The sequence below is a fragment of the Pan troglodytes genome, chromosome 11 (assembly GCF_028858775.2).
Source record: "Pan troglodytes isolate AG18354 chromosome 11, NHGRI_mPanTro3-v2.0_pri, whole genome shotgun sequence".
Taxonomy (NCBI): domain Eukaryota; kingdom Metazoa; phylum Chordata; class Mammalia; order Primates; family Hominidae; genus Pan; species Pan troglodytes.
In genome coordinates this window covers 400,928-417,908 of record NC_072409.2, presented here as the reverse complement: position 1 = coordinate 417,908, position 16,981 = coordinate 400,928, and the positions used below count along the sequence as shown (strand labels likewise).

Below are 16,981 nucleotides of genomic sequence, written 5' to 3'. Positions count from 1 at the left end.
TCCATTCTGAGGCCTGTGGTCTCAGCCCAGAACTATTGATCCGGAACCCAGGTGCCGAGCATGTTGGTCTTGTTTAGTGACTTAGGGTCAGGGCCAGAGCGGGCAGAGGAAACTGCACCTGCCTGCACATGTGCGCATGCCCAGCCCTGAGGGCAGGAGCCATGTGAAGTTCAGGGCCAGGCACTGCAAGTGGTCACCCAGGAATGGGGGAGACAGGGAGAGGCTTCTCACAGCCACAGCTGGGGAAATGGGGACAGACATGGTCTGCTGGCTCCAGGCAGAAAAGCTCAAAGGTGGTGCGTGGCCCCACTGGACACCCTCCCGGTGGCAGTGCTTGTGGGCAGTGCTGGGTCAGGACTTAGCCACAGGTGCAGAGCCTCTTGCCCTTGCTCTTGGCTTTGTTAAAGTGTGACAGATGCTCCTGGGGGGACAGGTGGGACAAAAGGAGGGACAGATTTGCATTTCAGTGGGCAAGTTTGAGGTGCCATGGTACAGACAAGCTGAAGGCCAGGCATGGTAGCTCACACCTGTACTCCCAGCACTTTGGGAGGCTGAGGTGGGAGGATCACTTGAGCCTAGGAGTTCAAGAAAAATTAAATTAAAAAAATTTAGCCAGTCGTGATGACACGTGCTTGGAGTCCCAGCTGCATGGGAGGCTGAGGTTAGAGGATCACTTAAGCCTGGGAGGTCGAGGCTGCAGTGAGCTGAGATTGAGCCACTGCCCTCCAGCTTGGGTGACAGAGCGGGACCCTGTCTCTAAAAAAAAAAAATAACAAAAAACAAAACAAACAAATGGAAATATCCAGGCAGTGGCTGGGTACCTGGGTTAGAGCTCAGAGTAAGGTCAGGATAGCACAGAGGTGAGGCGGTCGCCTCCAGGGAGACGGCACAAGCAAGAGGGCACCGAGGAAGGAATCCTAGTGACCATTACCTTTGAGTCACAGACACAGAAGGGAAGGCCCTGGAGAGCACCAGAGACAGCGCCTGTGGAACGGGTCGTAGGAGGCCACATTCACTCAGGGGTTGGCTGCCTGTCTCCACTGGATAGAGAGCAGCACTGTGTATTTTTTGAGGCCCCTGGAGGAAGAGCTGATGTTATATATAGCCAGTGTTAGAGTGGCTATAACACTGTGAGGGGAACTGGACATTTCTCTTTGCTCAAACAGGATGAAGAGGAGATGGAAGAAGCAGCCAATCAGAAGCTTGCTCTGCAAAAGGCCAAAGAAGTGGCTGAAGTCAGCCCCATGTCTGCCGCGAACATCTCCATCGCTGCGTAAGGCTCCTGGGAGTGGATTGTGGGGTGGCAGTGGGGCTGCTGCAGGGTCCCATGGCTGGGCCCTCCCCAGGGCACCCCTTCCAGAGGCTTCCTCAGAGGGCCTCTGGCCTTGGCGGGTGAGGACACAGCCCCTCCTCGGAACTGGGATGAGAGCCTGGGGGCTCCAGGGCTTTTTCTCAGTATGAGCAGGGCCAGGGTGTGGCCAGGCACAGCCCTCACATTGTGGCTGGGATTGTCTCTGCCCTGATACTCCCTGGATAGCCTCAGGGTGGCTCCAGGCCCCTCCCCAGGCAACTGTGAATCAGTTAGGGGAGGGAGTCAGTAAGTTGATTTTATGCACAGCTTTTCAGAAATTTATTTTATGAGCCAAGAGATTCTAGGTGATACCTGAGCAGTCCGAGAGACTTACTGCAGTTTCCAAAAATGTCTCTGCAAGTGTTTGGTACTGGGACAGATGTTAGAGGAAGTTATTCTGGCGAAAACTGCGTATTCCATAGAAGCATATTTGGAGGTGTTAGGGGCTTTAGAGTTTGGGCAAAGTGTCCAGCCCAGGGCCAAAGGCTGCACTGAGCCGAGCTGTGGGGAGGTCAGTCCCTGGGAAGGGAGGCAGGAAAGTCTGGCCCATGGCCTGGTCACAGGGTGGGCCACAAGAGTGCAGAGATGCCCCTACTGGGAGCTTGTTCTCTAGGCCCAGCTGAATTTAGCTCTGGAGCCACTAGCTCCGTCTGGCTGCATGCCCACCCCCCACACCTCCCATTCCCCATGCTGATGGGCGGGCCCCAGCTCTTCAGCCAGCCACCCGCCCTGCCGTGAACACGGAACACAGGGCCGGGTGCAGCCACAGGTGCATCTGTAGTGACATGTGTCTGCACTTCTGTGTAAGCATGTTGGCATGTGGATGAGTGTGCTAGGTATGTGTGTGTGACGTGTGTCTGCACTGCTGGGTAAGCATGCTGGCATGTGGATGAGTGTGCTAGGTGTGTGTGTGCACTTGAGAGTTGCACAGTGAGCATGTGTGTGAGTGCATGTGCTGCGTGTGTGCACACCCATACCAGCCCTGATCCTGCCTGGAGGGCACCAGGAAGATGGAAAAGCCTAGCAGAAAGTGCTGGTCTTTGGGGCAGAAGCAGCTAGAAGAGGCTGCAGCCCGCCGGGGACTCAGGCAGGGATGGGAGGGGCCTGCAGGGGAACTTGGCAGCTGTGGACACGGTGGCCATCACGCAGAAGACTGCTGGGGGCTCAGTCCTCAGTTGTTTAATTTCGATCTTTCATTGTCTTGGCCAATTCGGTTATTTGGTCCATTAGTTATTTAGTCCACTTAGTTTGGTTACTTGGTCCAGGGGTTTGCTACCAGGGCTCTGTGAGCTCTGCAGGTGGGTGGTCTGCAGTAGATGGGGCGAGTGGTGTGTTCAGCTCCTGGCCTCGCGCAGGCCTCGTGTTGTTCTCCTGAAGACTTGCCTTCTCTGCCGTTCCTGGAGGCGAGCACTTGTCCCTTGACCCCTGCTGCCTGCCGGCCCTGCCTCCTCCTGGGTGTATGGGAGGGTGTCCACTCCCATCTGGCCTGAGACCTTGCAGAAGAGGCTGCCAGGTCCCTGGCAGTCATGGAGCCTGAGTCAGGCTGCCTGAAAAGGAGGCTGGACACTCTTCCTTATCTGCTGCCCTGTCCTGGTTTGGAGACACTGCTATGCAGGAACAAGGCAGTAGACTGGCATTCTTGGGCACAGTGTACATCGACACCACCTGTTGGCCTGAGCACCACGCTGATTCCTACGCGAGGAAAGAGCTTCTTTTCTCCCGGGGGACCCCTAGGTGTTCTGCCTCACGGTGGGTCTGGAGCCAGGTGTCAGCTCCAGTGCCAGCATCCTCAACTCAAGCAGGCTGCAGCCCTCACACGTGGCAAGGGGCAGCCGGCCCAAGCCAGCCCGAGGCGTCCAGGTGTCAGCCCCCACGGTCCCTGCCTGGGGTGCAGCTGTGGGCCCTCATCCTCTGTGGCACGTCCTCAGCCCACTGGTTTGGACATGACAGCCAGTCTGATTTCCGCCACAAGAGACCCTGCAGGAATCAACCTTGAGGGGTTTCCTTCAAGGAGGGCCCTGCACCTGGCGAGGCCTGGTCCTGCTGCTGCTGTTTGCGTGCCTGTGTTGTGCTGAGACCGCCGAGGGCTGAAAGCTGTCTGTCGTCTGTCCTCGTCTGCTTCCTGTTCTCCTGGTGGGACGAGCAGCGCCGCCTCCTGCCCTGCTCTCATTTCCAGCACCTTGAGCTGCTGGGCTGTACGAGAGCAGTGCCCTTGAGTACCCTTCACCCTTCTCCTGCCCCCCACAGCTGTGCTGCGTGGCCTGCGGAGCGGGGCCAATGCCGGGCTTGGTGCCCTGGGTGCTGGGAGGACTTGGGGTGTCCTTGGTGTTTGAGAGGCTCTCAGTGATGCTCTGTTTGGCTTGACACAGACGGTGCCAGAACATGCCTCAGAAGGGCACCCTGGCATGTCACATGCAGTGCTGTGCGTATCCTGGGCCTCAGGTGACAGCTGCTTGAAGGGACACTAAGGTGGGCCTCAGGTGACACTGCTTAAAGGGACATGTCTTCCTGGTTCTCTGCTGGGTCAGCCTCATCCTCACATGAATTTCTGAACACTGGCAGCCTGCAGAGTCACACTGACACTCACACACACACACACATACTCACAAATACATATAGGCAAGCACACACACAGGCACACAGACTCACATACACACTTATACACAAGTACACACAGACACACACAGAAGCACACACAGAATCATACACAGACTCACACAGACACACACACACAGACCCACCCTCACAACACTCACAATCTCACACAGTTATAATCATCCCACACTGTCAATCACATACACAATCTCACACATTCACACACACAGTCTCACACACACAGTGTCACACTCACACACCCTCTCACACACATGCCTGTTTGAAGCCAGAGCCTGTGGGCAAGTAAGCTGGTTTGACTGCCCACAAAGGCACAGAGAGCTTGGCCTTGAGAAGGAGGGGCTGCAGCCCACCTGGCCCTCCCCTGGGAAGTTAATTGGAGGGAAATGGCTGTAAAGGGAGCTTTGGTTTCTTTCTGTTGGTTTTAGAAAAGCCTTTGAAAGTCACTTGGAAATGGCTGGAGCTGCATCCAAAAGGAAGGTGGGTTGGGGTGTGGCTTGATTTGCCCTGGAGGTGTCCTGGTGGCCCAGAAGCGCCTGGGTTGCAGCCTGGGGAGCCCTGGGGCTGGAACCAGAGTGGGGTCCAGGTGCTCGCCGGGAAGTCAGGTGGGTTCGGCAGCAGGGCCCAGGCGGCATCTCCGGAAAGGGCACCCTCGCCTCCTTTGTTAGCCTACGCTGCCCCATCTCGAGGGCCGGGAGACAGTGCAGTCAGCCTCCCGCCGCAGGTGCGGGGGCACCCTCGCCTCCTTTGTTAGTCTATGCTGCCCCATCTTGAGGGCCGGGAGACGGTGCAGTCAGCCTCCTGCCACAGGGTGCGGGGGGCTGTTTGGAACTGCAGGAAAATCGGTGTTGGGTCTTCCCAGCCGCACTGCCTGTCCTGGGCAGTGTGTGCTGAGTGATGGATGGGCCCCCGAGCTAATGGCTTCTGTCTTCCAGGCATTACAGGGTTTGCTGTCTCACTTCAGTCTCACTTTTCTGCATGTGTGGAATTGGTTCTCAACTTCTCTTTCACCCTGAGGTCTCAGCTGGTGCCCGTCTGACGGACGCGTCTGCGGCCTCCTGTCCAGATGCACATGGCAGCCTGCGCCTACACTGGCGTGGCTCTCAGTGTCACTGGTTCTCTCAGAACTCTGTCTCTGGTTTTCTCACTTCTGTCTGTTCTGTTTTTTGCATGTGCAGTTTTGTAAAGCAAGCTCGAGGTACTGTATCTCGCAGCTCATCTGTCTCCAGCGTGAACTCACCGTGAGTCGCTCTGCTACGATATTCCATCCATGGCTTCATGATAACTACATGCAGACACCTTCCTTCCACTCCTAACTCTGCTATCTCACCGCAAGTCATTTGCTTCATGGGGCAGCTCCAGGCCGGGCTTCTGTGGCCTGAGCGGGGAATGGTGGGCTTGCTCCCTGACGTCCCCAAGTCCGGCCACGGGGTCAGACCCTCTGTGCTCAGCGCCTCCTCCTTTCCCTCCTGGTCTCTGTCTTTTTGTCTGCTGACTGTTGTGTCTGCTCACTCCAGTGTCTCGAGTGTGTCTGCTTCTCCTGAGTGGACTGGGCGTCATGGGCTCAGGTCTCCCTGTGGTTCCCATGAGGTCAGGGCCCTGTGAGCAGGCACAGCAGAGAGTGCTCTTTACGGGCTCACTGGGGACGTTTATGGGTCCTCCTAGGCCCCTTACTTGGGAGGGACTGTGTCTGTGATTCTCAGGAAGTCCTTGTTCTAGCAAGAGCAGAGAGCTGTTGTCCACTTGTGAAGCTTACAGTAGACCACCCAGGGCCCGAGGCAGAGACACGGAAACTCCAGGGTGGCCCTCCAGGGAGTGACTGGCTGGCCTCCCCTCGGGCAGCTTCTCATGGGGAAGTGCTCATGGATGGCTGGTCCGCAGGGGCTTCCCCTGGAGGGCAAGGCCAGGCCCTGCAGGTGAGGGGTCCCTGAAGTGGTCAGGTGCAGTTAGGCCACCTGCCCTGATGGAAGTGTCCAGGTGTCCTGTCCGTGTCCTAATGGTGGTGAGGCCCCTGCTGCCCCTGCCCCCCCTGCCCAGTGCTTCCTTGCTGGCAGCCAGCATGGAGCTGGGCTCAGTCTTTCCACGAGCACTGTTTGCTGCTGGCTGTCAGAGGCACTGATGTCTCCTAGGGCAAGAAAGCATGCTGGATCCTGAATCCATCCGCAGGGTGGAATAAGATGTAAGATGCAGATGGTGGCTGGGCACGGTGGCTCACACCTGTAATCCAGCACTTTGGGAGGCTGAGGTGGGCGGATTCCCTGAGCTCAGGAGTTCGAGACCAGCCTGGGCAACACGGTGAAACCCTGTCTCTACTAAATACAAAAAATTAGCCGTGAGTGGTGGCGGGCGCCTGTAGTCCCAGCTACTCGGTAGGCTGAGGCAGGAGAATTGCTTGAACCCGGGAGGCAGAGGTTGCAGTGAGCCGTGATCGCACCACTGTACTCCAGCCTGGGCGACACAGCGAGACTCTGTCTCCCAAAAAAAAAAAAAAATGCAGATGGCAGGTATCCATGGTGTCACACCAGGGCTGCTTCATATTGTCAGCAGTTCCGGGTTGTCTGAGCCCAGAGACCTCAAAGAAGGGCCACAGAGCGCCTTGAAGCCACTTCCAAGTCCTGCAGTTCCCCACAGCACCCAGCTGAGCATGGCTGAGCCCTCCTCCCTGGAACAGCTGGGTTGTGCCTACCAGCTGAGGCCAGGACACAGGGGTGCCAGTCGTCCATGTGACTTCCTTAAAGAACCCTTTTAAACCAGGACTTTGCCTGGATTAGTCACCAGCCACACTTCACTCTAAGTTGGTCTGGATATGTGCCAGATAGAGCAAGGACAGAGACAGGGGCCAGGGGAGGTGCAGGCTGACTTAAGACACCATGCAGAGAGGCCCGGCATGCAGATTCAGAGACCTAGGGGATACCTCCAGAGAGGAACCTGGTGGTGCTGGCCGAGTGAGGGCAGATGCAGACAGTCTCTGATGACGTTAGGGCTGAGAGTGGCAGATAGGCCTGGAAGGAACAGGCCAGGTGGAACCAGTGGGGCTGCAGGGGGCGGGCAGGTGCCCTAGCGTAGGCTGCTCAGCATCTTGCTCTGCCTGGGTGGTCACGGGGGAGCCTGCCAGCCTGACGGTGCCCTCAGCCCAGCAGACAGCCGGGCCTTACCCTGCTCCAGGTGTTTCCTGGGCGAGAAGGAGCCACACCTGAATGCAAGGGTGAGGGCAGAGCTATGTGGTCTGGAGCCCACCCCACCTTCACACAGACCTTGTGCCTCTGCATGTTCCCCATGGTCCTCACTGCCTGTCTTTTTGGAACTGCGATGCTGGTCCCCAAGATTCACGGCTTCATCAGAGCGGGCCACCCTGCTGACCAAGTGGCTCAGAGCCCAGGCCCCTCTCGGGCACTGGAGTGGACTGGGAGGCTTGAGGCAGTGAACAGCCTCCGCCCTCACAGGGCTCCTGTGCCTGGTGCAAGCCCCTGGGGCTGCCTTCTGTTTCACACCACTCAGCACTGTGGGCAGTAGAGCCCTTTTGTCTTGGTCCCAGCTGGGGTTGGTGGGTCTTCTGTGGGTCAGTTGTAGGGCACCCCCGGGAGCAGGGGCAGCACAGTTTCAATGCATCAGGGATACAGGTCAGGGCCTGGGGCTTCAACTGAGGCTGGGGGTCTGCAGACGGCCCCTACAGGTAGCCCTGCCTGCCCCCACCCCACCCAAGCTCCCAGGCGAGACACAGACACCACACTTCCGCTTTCATTCGTGCAAAGTGCTGCCCCTGGACATTGCTCCCACTGCAGCCTGGACTTCTACAAAGGGGCAGGATTTATTGTTCACCTGCCTGGGGTGGGCCGGCTGCAGGGACTGGGCTTTCCCACATCTGGCTGCTCTGTCTTTGCAGGTCAGAGTGGTGCTCAGCGGCTCAGGGCCCCGGAGCTGGTGGCCGCCGGCCTGGGCCTCTGCAGGCCGTGGTTGTAGCCTGTGTTGTTAGTGCAGTTGGGGTCTGGCCAAGGACTCGTGTCTTCTTTAGAAATGTTTTTCCTTTTTGCCCTTGCCTGTGTCTGATCCTGACTCACTGTGGGACCCTGAGCAAGTAACATCCTCTCTCTAGGCTCAGTATCTTCATCTGTGAAATGGGGACAAGAGTAGCACCTGATTCTTGAGGTGGTTGTAAGGACTGGATGAAGTGGGCACTGCGCCCAGAGCACCACGTGGCAGTTGCAGGACACAGATGCCATGGCCCTCATTGTTGGGGTAGTCGCTGCTGCCGCCAAGGCCATCCAGCAGCCTGGGAGGCTCCAGGGCGGGCCTCTGGCCTCAGATGAGGTTTCTCCCTGGCGATGGGGGGGCTTAGTACTGGGATAATAAGACCTTATCCAAAGGTGGTCTTACTCAGCAGCAGGCCCAGAATGCAAAGGGCTTCCTGTGCACTCTGGGCTATGGAACCCCATGTGTGATGTGTGAATAGAGGAGGTGCTTGGGCCCATGACATTGGAGTAGGGGTCAAGGCCTTCGGTAGCCCGTGCAGCGAGGGCCGAGCCTGGACCACTGGCCATCCCTGGTGCTGGAGGGCTCCGAGGACCATGTTCTGGCTCTGCTCCCAGTAGAGGGAGGGGCTCTCCATGGAGTCAAGAGAGAGGAGGGCATTGGTGGCCACGGGAGGTGGCATTTCCAGCTTCAGACCTGACTTCTGGGCTCCTGGTCACTGAGCCAGGGGGCAGCTGCGGGGCTGTGGCTGACCACCTCGGGGACTGGCAGAGGCTCTGCGTTTGCTCCTGAAAGGGCCAGGTGCTCCCTTGGCTGCTGTCTGCTCTGCCACAGCAACTGCCCCCTGGGTTCCCTGGCAAACAGCCTTTTCACCTGGCTGGTGGCCTGCCTCCTGGAGGCAGCGATGGGGAAGTGCCTCTGGAGAAGGGGCCGCGTGTCCCGCCCTTCCTGTAGCAGCGGTGCTGGTGCTGGAGCAGGGGCCAGCTCCCAGGGAGGCTACAGGGCCTCCCTGGCTCCTGCCTCTCCATCCGTCCTGCCCTTTGTAACATGCCCTTCCCTCCCGCGGTGGCCTTCCTGGCCAGCCGCCCACCCACCTGCTTGGCCTGTCTGGTGCATTCCCACTGTCCTGTACCCCTTGGCCTCCTTGAGCCCCCCAGGGTCCTCCTGACAGGCTGGTGCTTTCACCTTGCGGGTCCTGTGGGACACCGTGGGGGGGCGGCGGGGCTGAATTCGGTTCCCTTGGGCGTTCCCCACCTGATCCGCGTCCCCCGAGGGGTGTGGGGGCTCCCGCGGCCACGCCTCCCACCTCCCTGCGCCATTACTCCATTGCTGTGTGTCCACTGTGGCCTCCCTGGAGAGCGGCGGGCGGGCGGCAGACGGGGCCGCGCTCACCGCCAGTCTCCCCGCAGCAGGCAGCAGAACTCGGCCAAGGCGCGCTCGGTGTGGGAGCAGCGGGCCAGCCAGCTACGGCTGCAGAACCTGCGGGCCAGCTGCGAGGCGCTGTACAGCGAGATGGACCCCGAGGAGCGGCTGCGCTTCGCCACTACGCGCCACCTGCGGCCCGACATGAAGACGCACCTGGACCGGCCGCTGGTGGTGGAGCTGGGCCGCGACGGCGCGCGGGGGCCCGTGGGAGGCAAAGCCCGACCTGAGGCTGCGGAGGCCCCCGAGGGCGTCGACCCTCCGCGCAGGCACCACCGGCACCGCGACAAGGACAAGACCCCCGCGGCGGGGGACCAGGACCGAGCAGAGGCCCCGAAGGCGGAGAGCGGGGAGCCCGGTGCCCGGGAGGAGCGGCCGCGGCCGCACCGCAGCCACAGCAAGGAGGCCGCGGGGCCCCCGGAGGCGCGGAGCGAGCGCGGCCGAGGCCCAGGCCCCGAGGGCGGCCGGCGGCACCACCGGCGCGGCTCCCCGGAGGAGGCGGCCGAGCGGGAGCCCCGACGCCACCGCGCGCACCGGCACCAGGATCCGAGCAAGGAGTGCGCCGGCGCCAAGGGCGAGCGGCGCGCGCGGCACCGCGGCGGCCCCCGAGCGGGGCCCCGGGAGGCGGAGAGCGGGGAGGAGCCGGCGCGGCGGCACCGGGCCCGGCACAAGGCGCAGCCTGCTCACGAGGCTGTGGAGAAGGAGGCCACGGAGAAGGAGGCTGAGATAGTGGAAGCCGATAAGGAAAAGGAGCTCCGGAACCACCAGCCCAGGTGAGTCCGCGGCTGGGCGGGGTCAGGGAGGGAAGGGTTGGCCGGGGCGGTGCGGGCCCCAGCGGTGGCTGCGGCGATGGGGTCCACGGCGGAGGCTGCAGCCCCGGCCACGCTGCCATGTCCAGAGCCGTCCGGGCTGGGGTCTCTGCATGCCGTTCACGTGGGGTGGTGACAATCCTCCCTTGCAGGGTTGACCTGTAAAAGGCTTGGCAGGGCGTATATGCTCCGTAAAAGGCTTGGCAGAGTGTTTGTGCTCCGTGAATGCCAGCCGTTATTTAAGAAGGGAGGGCTTAAGGGGGAATTGTTGCGACTGGCTTGGAAAGAACAAACTGGCCCTGGGAGAAGAGAAAGTTGGGGATTGCTGTGGAGGAAGGAGAGGCAGAAGGGCCCAAGGGAAGCCTGAGCAGGCCAGTGGGCTGGGCGCAGAGCGGGGTGTGGGGGCCAGGCTGTGTGACCATGACAGAAAGAACCCCAGCTAGCCCAGCTTGCTCCCTGGGGCAGGACTAACCAACTCCGTGAGGGCCTGGGGTAACAGGGGTCCAGTGGCCAAGACCAGCAGTCGCCAGGTACCCACTGGCCACAAACCAACCAGAATACTTGCCGCTGGAGGCCCCAGCCCAGGGTCAACCCAGCCGCCGCCCTGTCTTTGTGTGTGGGTGGGTCAGCCCCATCCCTGCCTTTCGGACTAAAGACACGGAGGTGTATAGAGTAATTTAAAAAACATACAGAAGGCCAGAGTAGCAGAGCAGGTGGTTGTGGATTTAGTTGGTCTGCATGGAGGCTTAAGGGTTTTGGTTGATAGGATTTTGCTGATGTGCATTATTATTATTATTATTGGAGACAGGACCGCACTGTTGCCCAGGGTGGAGTGCAGTGGCACAATCATGGCTCACTGCAGCCTCAACTTCCCGGGCTGAAGCGATCCTGCCACCTCAGCCTTCCCAGCCTGAATAGCTGGGACTACATGCACGTGTCACCACGCCCAGCTAATTTTTTAATTTTTGTAGAGATGGGGTTTCGCCATATTCCCCAGGCTGGTCTTGAACTCCTGGGCTCAAGTGATCCTCCTGCCTCTGCCTCCCGGTGCCGGGATCACAGGTGTGAGCCACTGCGCCCAGGCCTGATGTACATTCCTGATTGCAGGGAGCCACACTGTGACCTGGAGACCAGTGGGACTGTGACTGTGGGCCCTATGCACACACTGCCCAGCACCTGTCTCCAGAAGGTGGAGGAACAGCCAGAGGATGCAGACAATCAGCGGAACGTCACTCGCATGGGCAGTCAGCCCCCAGACCCGAACACTATCGTACATATCCCAGTGATGCTGACGGGCCCTCCTGGGGAAGCCACGGTCGTTCCCAGTGAGTATCTCCCTGTGCCAGTGGGGCAGGGCCCATCTTGTGCAGGTCCAGCAACCCCCATTCCCTCCTGCTCCACAGCAGCCACTGGGGACCCAGCCTACCTCTGTGAATTGTTCTCCTGGCTGGAGAGAGAGTCCTTTGCTGTCAACATCTGTCCCTTGATGTCCTGTTGATTTCTAGTGCCCCAGAGATAACTGAGGTTGAGCTCCATTCTCCTTCCTTCCCAAAATATTTGCACGTTGCCAACTAAGTGCCAGGTGCTGTGTTAGAGTGCTGAGAGCATAGTAGGAGGGAGACAGTCTTGTCAGGAAGACAGACCACAAAACAGGCACAACTCTTGATGGTTGCACAAAAGCTGCTGAGGACTCTGTCCACGGCCTTGACTGGGGCTGAGAGCGAGGGGCTGCAGAGGAGGAGGCTCTCCACTGCATCTGCCCATTTTTCATGGGCCTGTGCCATCCCTGCTCTGAGGCTGCTCCCAGGCCTTTATTTGAGCTGCCTTCTTTCCTCCCCTTGCTCACTCACATGCTCGGAACAGCCTTTCCATGCCTGCCTGTGTGCAGTTCCTGAGGGCACAGGGGACCAAGATGTCATTCCTGTCTTGAAACCTGTCTAATAGGGAGAGATCTGCTGGTTACAAATACAGGCCCCTTACGTGGTGGGGAAGGTGCATGGGCATTTCATGGGCATCAAGGAGGAGCCCTCCTTTCTTAAGTACAGAGAAAAAAGGGGTAGAAGAGAGGCCATAGAAACAGGACTCACATGAATGCCAGCAGAAGCATTTAGGTCTTAAGCAGACCAGACGGACTCAATCAGGTGCCACCACATGCATGCCCATGTTTGCAGATGCATCCCCACACACAGACGTGTGCGTGCCCGTGTTTGCAGACAGATCTCCACGCACAGACGTGTGCATGCCCGTGTTTGCAGATGCATCCGCACACACAGACGTGTGCGTGCCCATGTTTGCAGACAGATCTCCAGACACACACATGTGCATGACATTCTCTCTTGCTCAGGTGCTCTCACCTGGGGCCTGTGGACTGGCGCACAATTCCAGGTATAACCGTGGAAGACACAGCCTCTAACTGCTCAGCCTCCCCTTTTCCTTTGCTTCCTTGGAGGAAAGTTGCCCTTGGTTCATTTTCTTGTTCACTTCCCATGGGCACAAGTGAGTCTGCCTGCCCAGCTCCCTCACCTGATTCTCTGTGGATCAGCTTGAGGATGAGCCTAGGGTCCCTACCTGGCTTTTATCTGCAGGAATCCAGATGTGACTCCTCCCCAGGCTCCCTATGCTCTTCCCCACACCCCTGCTGGCAACCACTGATCTTTTCACTGTCCCTATAGTTTTGCCTTTTCTAGACTGTCATAGGGTTGGAATCATACAGTATGCAGCCTTTTCAGATTGGCTTCTTTCCATTAGCAATATGCACTTAAGTTTCCTTTGTGTCTTTTCGTGGCTTGACAGCTCATTTGTTTTAAGCGTTGGATTAATATTCTGTCTTTTGGGCATACCACAGTTTATTCACCTATTGAAGGACATCTTGTTGCTTCCAATTTTTGGCAATTATGAATAAAACTGCTTTAAACATTCATGTTCAGGTTTTTGTGTGGACATAAGTTTTCAACTCATTTGGGTAAATACTTAATAGCATGCTTATTGGATTATATGGTAAGACTGTTTATCTTTATAAGAAACTGACAAACTATCTTCCAAAGGGACTGTACCATTTTGCATTCCCACCAGCAATGAATGAGAGTTCCTGTTGCTCCACATCCTTGCCAATATTCAGTGTTGTCAGTGTTTTGGATTTGAGCTATTCTAATTAAGCGTGTAATGATATCTTGTTTATTTTGCAATTTCCTGATGACATATGACGTTGAGCATCTTTTAATATGCTTATTTGCCATGTGTATAATTTTCTTTGATGAGGTTCCTATTCAAATCTTTTACCCACTTTTTATTCTGGTTGTTTGTTTTCTAGTTGTTGAGTTTTAGGAGTTCTTTGTATATTTTGGATACAAGTCTTTCATCAGATATGTGTTTTTGCAAGCATTTTCTCCCATTTTGTGGCTTGGTTTTTCATTCTCTTAATGTCTGGTGTTTTCGATTGTTAAAAACAACTGATTGTCTGGTCCCTAGTATTACTTCTACTAGAAACAGAAATCTAGGCTATTAGTTTTTATATGTTGATTATGTATCCTGCTACTTTTCTGAATCCTCAAATTGTTTATTAGTTTCACTGATTCCCCCTTTTTTTCCGAGATATATTATCAAAACTTCTGCAAATATACTTCTAACTCTTTCTAAGTCTTACACCACTCATTATTATTTTTTTGTCTGATTTCACTATCAGATAACAATGGAATTACTGGGCATTACCTCGTTTCCGCCTACACTAAATAAAATTTTGGTTTGGGGCCTGAGGGACGTGTGTGTGTGTCTGTTTGTGTGTGTGTAAAATTATGTTGTGGTATCCATTAGTTCCTACTTCAGTAAGTGTTTTTATCTGGAATAGATGTTGAATTTTCTTGAAGACCTTTTCAGCATCCATAGAGATCATATATTTTTTTCTCCTTAGATATGGGGATTTATAGTAATGAATTTTTTGATATGAAATATCTTTGCAATCTTAGAATAAATCCAAGTGGTTATTATATTTATTTTGTAATATGCCGTTGGATTCTGTTTAACATTTTTTGTAGGATTTTTGGATTGATATTTTTAAGCGAGATGTGTTCTGTAGCTTTCTTTTGTCACATTTGAGGATCATAAGGTTTAAATATCAACGACATAGAGTTATCTATTGCTTAACTTCACAGCTCCATTCCTGAAAATCAAATGTTCTAAAAGAGGGTCTCATTTCCACTTCCCCCCAACCTTTTTTTTTTTTTTTTTTTGAGACTGAGTCTTGCTCTGTCACCCTGGCTGGAGTGCAGTGGCACGGTCTCGGCTCTGCCTCCCAGGTTCAAGCAATTCTCCTTCCTCAGCCTCTAGAGTAGCTGGGATTACAGGCGCCCACCACCCCACCTGGCTAATTTTTGTATTTTTAGTAGAGATAGGGTTTCGCCGTGTTGGCCAGGCTGATCTCAAACTCCTGACCTCAAGTGATCCACCCGCCTTGGCCTCCCGAAGTGCTGGGATTACAGGCGTGAGCCACCGTGCCTGGCCCCATTATTTTAAATGGTAAAACATTATAATGTGTTATGTGTCCGCTAAAAATTCCTAACCGATTTTGTAAAATATAAAGCACAGATAAACAATGAAAACTAATAAACAATCATAATAGAACATAAAATGCTTCACATATTGTTTCCTGATTACCAGTTAAAATAGCTAGTAATAAGCAATTGCTTTAGATACCTCCTTTATTGAAACTTGTACTTTTCAAAAACATCCATACGATTCCCATAACTTACTGTGAACAAAAGTTCTCTGAAAAGGAGTTTGGAGGAAACAGGCTTTATTCTAGTGAATAGTTTGCAAACCAGGAAGATGCAGCCTTCCTTGTAAAATGAAGGCGCATTCCAGAGGAGAAAGAGAAGTTTTGACATTTCCTGCCCAGGTTCTTAATCAAGTCCCTTTATGCAAAGGAAGGATTCAGACTTGCTTGGTCTGATTGGTTGACACCGCTGAGTTCTGATTGGTCCATATAGCTGAGCTCTGATTGGCTGAGGCAAGTGAACTCTGATTGGTTGGTTCAGGTGAGCTCTAAAAGTTCCCAGAGTTAAAAAGGTGTGGGTTTTCTGGGACCTCTATTCAGCATATGGCTGCTTCTCTCTGACTTAAATGTAGGCTCAGTTAGCCACTTGGGATCCATCTTGAAGGATTAGCTCTTTCAGGTTTCTTCACACAACCAACTGAATTTGGAATCCTGCCTGAGAGTTGTTCCCCACATTATTTTGTTAAAAACATTATATTGACTTTTGGGCATGTATACATTTTTTTAACATAAATATCAGCCAGAAAAGCCAACAACACTGTAATGAAAGATATATATATATGTTTTCCAGAAGCATGGGCATTATAAAACTTGGCAGTGCTCTATTGGGAAATACTATCCAAGGATATATTCTGTAGGATATTCCCATTATTGGTTCATAAAAATAATTAGAATGTCTTCTTGTGCTCAAGGGTAGCTCATGTAGTATAGGAATTATGTGGTCTTTAAATATTTGATAGAATTATCTTGTGAAATTGTTGATGTCTGGTCTCTTTTTGTAGGACAGTTCCTTTGTCATACCTCTTTTTTTGTATGGATGTTGGTCTGCTTAAACATTGTTGCCTCTTGAGATGAGTTTGGTAAATTATATTTTCCTTAGAAATTATCCATTTGATCTAGGTTTTCCCACTTACTTACATAGCCTTAAGAGTGGCTTAAAGTTTTAAAAATTTCCCTCTGTTTCAGTGTTTTTCCTCCTTGTCATTTCTGATCCTGTGTTTTTTGTGTTTTTCTTTTCCTTTTTTTTTTTTTTTCAGACAGGGTCTCGCTCTGTCGCCCAGGCTGGAGTGCAGTGGTGCCATCTCGGCTCACTGCAACCACCATCTCCCGGGTTCAAAGTGATTCTCGTTCAAAGTGATTCCTGAGTAGCTGGGATTACAGGCACGCACCACCACACATGGCTAATTTTTTTGTATTTTTAGTAGAGATGGGGTTTCACCATGTTGGCCAGGCTGGTTTCGAACTCCTGACCTCAAGTGATCTGCCTTTCTCAGCCTCCCGAAGTGTTGGGATTACAGGCGTGAGCCACTGTGCCCAGCCCATTTTCATCAAATTTTAAAAGAAACTGTGTAATTTTGGCTTATATTTGTGCTAGGTGTGTGTTTGTAGATTCTTTGGGATTTTCCAGAGAGTATAAGACATCTGCAAATGAACAGTTTTAGTTTTTTCCTTTCTGACATACATGCCTTTTATTTCCCTGTCTTCCCTTATTGCACTGTCTGTGACTTCCAGTACTATTTTGAATAGCTGTGGCAAGAACTGACATCTTTCCTGGAGGGAGGATTTTGTCTTTCATCATTTAGTATGATATTAGCTGTAAGGTTTTTGGGTTTGTTTGGTTGTTTTTTGTTTTGTTTTGTTTTTTGGTAGATGTTTTTTATCAAGTTGAGAAAGTTCCCATTCATTGCTTTTTTTTTTAAAGAATTTTTGTGGTGAGTGGATGTCAAATGATTTTCTGCATCAATTGATATTATCGTGTGTGTTTTTTCTGTTAATATGGTATTTTATATTGATTTATTTTCAAATATTAAACTGGCCTTTATCATTATGAATAACCCTACTGGTGTATAATTATTTCTCTATGTTGCTGAATTCTATTTGCTAATATTTTGTTAAGGAGTTTTGCGTCTGTATTCATGAGGGATGTTGCTCTGTAGTTTTATTTTTTGTGCTGTCTCTGTCTGGTTTTGGTATCAGAGTAATATTGGATTCATAAAATGTTTTGAATTGAATGGATTGTCCCTCTTCTATTTTCTAGAGGAGATTATG

At 53.6% G+C, this 16,981-nt stretch overlaps 1 protein-coding gene across 12 annotated transcripts in view; it reads left to right on the top strand.

Annotated features, from left to right (window-relative positions):
• The window catches only part of CACNA1B (calcium voltage-gated channel subunit alpha1 B), a 248,727-nt gene that overhangs the window by 134,868 nt on the left and 96,878 nt on the right, over positions 1-16,981 (top strand). For 8 of the 12 annotated variants that reach the window (XR_010148796.1, XM_063788036.1, XM_063788041.1 and 5 more), the window contains exons 18-21: positions 1,167-1,273; positions 5,143-5,205; positions 9,343-10,128; positions 11,272-11,489. Coding sequence is in view for 11 of the 12 variants with exons in the window: in XM_063788036.1 (XP_063644106.1) it covers positions 1,167-1,273; positions 5,143-5,205; positions 9,343-10,128; positions 11,272-11,489 (1,174 nt within the window). In the remaining variant the exon portion in view is untranslated. The remainder of the gene's footprint in view (positions 1-1,166; positions 1,274-5,142; positions 5,206-9,342; positions 10,129-11,271; positions 11,490-16,981) is intronic. The other 4 variants (XM_063788039.1, XM_063788038.1, XM_063788037.1 and 1 more) reach the window with 3 other exon arrangements.